Below are 2,166 nucleotides of genomic sequence, written 5' to 3'. Positions count from 1 at the left end.
CCTCAGACACACCTCTCTGGCCCTCGGCCTCTCAGCCTGGCCTCTGCCCTGCTCAGGCAAGTGTTACAAAGCTCTTTTAGCTCTGCCGATACATAACACCCAGGTGCACCCCAGGCTCATCTAGCCTCCTACCCAAGGGCACTCAGCTTTCTCGCTCCGTGGGCCGGGTGAGCCTCCCGCTCTGTCTCATGCCTCTTGGTTCCACCGCAGCCATCTCTCTGCCAGGGTGTCTCTCAGCCAACGAGGCCCGGCACTGAGATCTCAGGTCCAAGGATACGCTCTACTTCACCTCCAGCTCTTCTCTCTCTTTTATTTTGCCAAACCCAGCTCCAGGCATGAGGCTGGCAGGAGGGGCATTTATTACAAGCTATAATTAGAGGGGCGGGGGGAGGGGCGGGGAGCATGGTGGTCCCATCCTAGGTGCCTGCTCCTTCTCTCTGTTCCCCTTGGCCTGGATTTTGAGGTCCTGGTTGAGGCGTTCCTTCACGCAGACCACCTTGGACTGCAGGTGGAAGGAACCGCCCACAGACTTGTCCTTCACCTTGAACAAATGTTTGTAGTTCTTCTGGATCCTCTCAGGGCTTAGCCTGCAGACGTTGAGAATCTCCTGGGCCTCCTACAGGCTGAGGCCAGAGAGGTTGGAGGCAGCAGCACACTAAGGGCTAGCACATCCCTGGGCATCAGCTGCTGCCCGGCTGGCAGCAAAGTCCCGCCATAGGGCCCTGGCAAAGGCCCTGCCCACCACCTGCATGCCCATCATGATGCTCTGGGCCAGGTACTTGGCCATGTCGGCTGCTCTATCTCAGAGGGCAAGCTTGGGATCCCGTGGCCCCACAGCCCCAGCTGAAGGGCGGCTGGTGAGTCCCAGCTCTTCTTTTTTGATGGCAGTGAGATCCCCCTCTCTGCCTCTAGAAGGGCTCATTTTAAACCTGGCAGAGTAACAAAACTAACCAATGCCAACATCAAAGTTCTCCACACCTTATTTGCATGGTCCCACCTAGTAATCCGGTGGGAGTCACAAAGACTATGGCCAGAAAAGCCATACCAAGTAATTCACTGCACCTCAGAAGCAGATATCCAGACCTTTCTTCCATGGTACCACTGGGTCGGTTTGAACCACCAACCTTTATGTCAGTAGTTGAGAGCAAACCATTTACTATAAAATAGCCTCCTGTCAGATTTCCTAGCCAAATGAATTTGCACCAAATTTAAGAAAAACACTTCTGTTTTCCTAGCTGTTTTGATTTTGCATTTATGGCTAAGGAATCGTGGACCTGAAGTACAACAGAAATTCATTCAACGAACATTCATTGGATCCCTAACACAGGCTTTGCACAGATAACCTTCTGAGTTCTCAACCAGAAATTGGGTGTTAGGAAGATGAGGCGGCTTTGCCAAGGCCATGACAGCCCTAAGTGCCTGGCTTGGGACCCAGACCTCCACCTGGGGCTTGTGTCTGTACTTTTTCTAAGACTCCCTGGTGCACAAAATCCAGTCTGTGATGACTATCCCACTAGCCCACAGCAAGATGAGAAAATAAGGACGGGTTGACTTTCTCAATAGGTAAAAGTACTGAAACTTCGGGATTTGTTTTTATTTTGAGATTGTCTACCTGCTTTAGTAGTTGTTGTTAGATGCAGTTGAGCCAGCTCTGACTCACAGCGACCCCATGAGCAACAGAACAAAACACTGTGAGGGCCTGTGCCAGCCTCATAACCCTTGCTATACCTGTGCCCATTGTTGTAGCCACGGTATCAGTCCATCTCGTTGAGGATTTTCCCCTTTTGACCCTCTACGTTACCAAATACGATATCCTCCTTGAGGGACTTGTCCCTTCCAACAACATGAACAAAGCAGGTGAGATGAAGTCTGGCCATTCTGACTGCAAGACAAATTTTCCAGGACAGATTTGTTCGTTCTTCTGGCAGTCCATGGTATTTTCAGTGTTCTTTGCCAACACCACAATTCAAAGGCATTGACTCTTCTTCAGTCTTCCTTATTCATTGTCCAGCTTTCACATGTATATGAGGTGACTAAAATTTCATGACTTGTGTTAGGCACACCTTAGTCTTCAAAGTGACATTAAAGAGATCTTTTGCAACAAAAAATAAAATAAAGAGGTCTTTTGCAGCACATTTGCCCAGTGAATATGTCTGATTTCTTCCC

General features: G+C 49.8%; 1 protein-coding gene across 1 annotated transcript; it reads right to left on the bottom strand.

Moving 5' to 3' along the window:
* Window positions 1-373: 373 nt before the first annotated feature.
* On the bottom strand, window positions 374-787 carry PAM16 (presequence translocase associated motor 16). Its single transcript, XM_007955597.1, is given in 1 exon segment — window positions 374-787. A coding segment is annotated over 1 exon segment (414 nt).
* Between the last annotated feature and the right edge of the window lie 1,379 nt (window positions 788-2,166).

This window comes from Orycteropus afer, unplaced genomic scaffold (genome assembly GCF_000298275.1).
Source record: "Orycteropus afer afer isolate SDZICR_OR568_19922 unplaced genomic scaffold, OryAfe1.0 scaffold00515, whole genome shotgun sequence".
In the NCBI taxonomy this organism is placed as follows: domain Eukaryota; kingdom Metazoa; phylum Chordata; class Mammalia; order Tubulidentata; family Orycteropodidae; genus Orycteropus; species Orycteropus afer.
The sequence above is the reverse complement of the archived record's forward strand: the minus strand, read 5'-3'. Positions and strand labels throughout refer to the sequence as shown.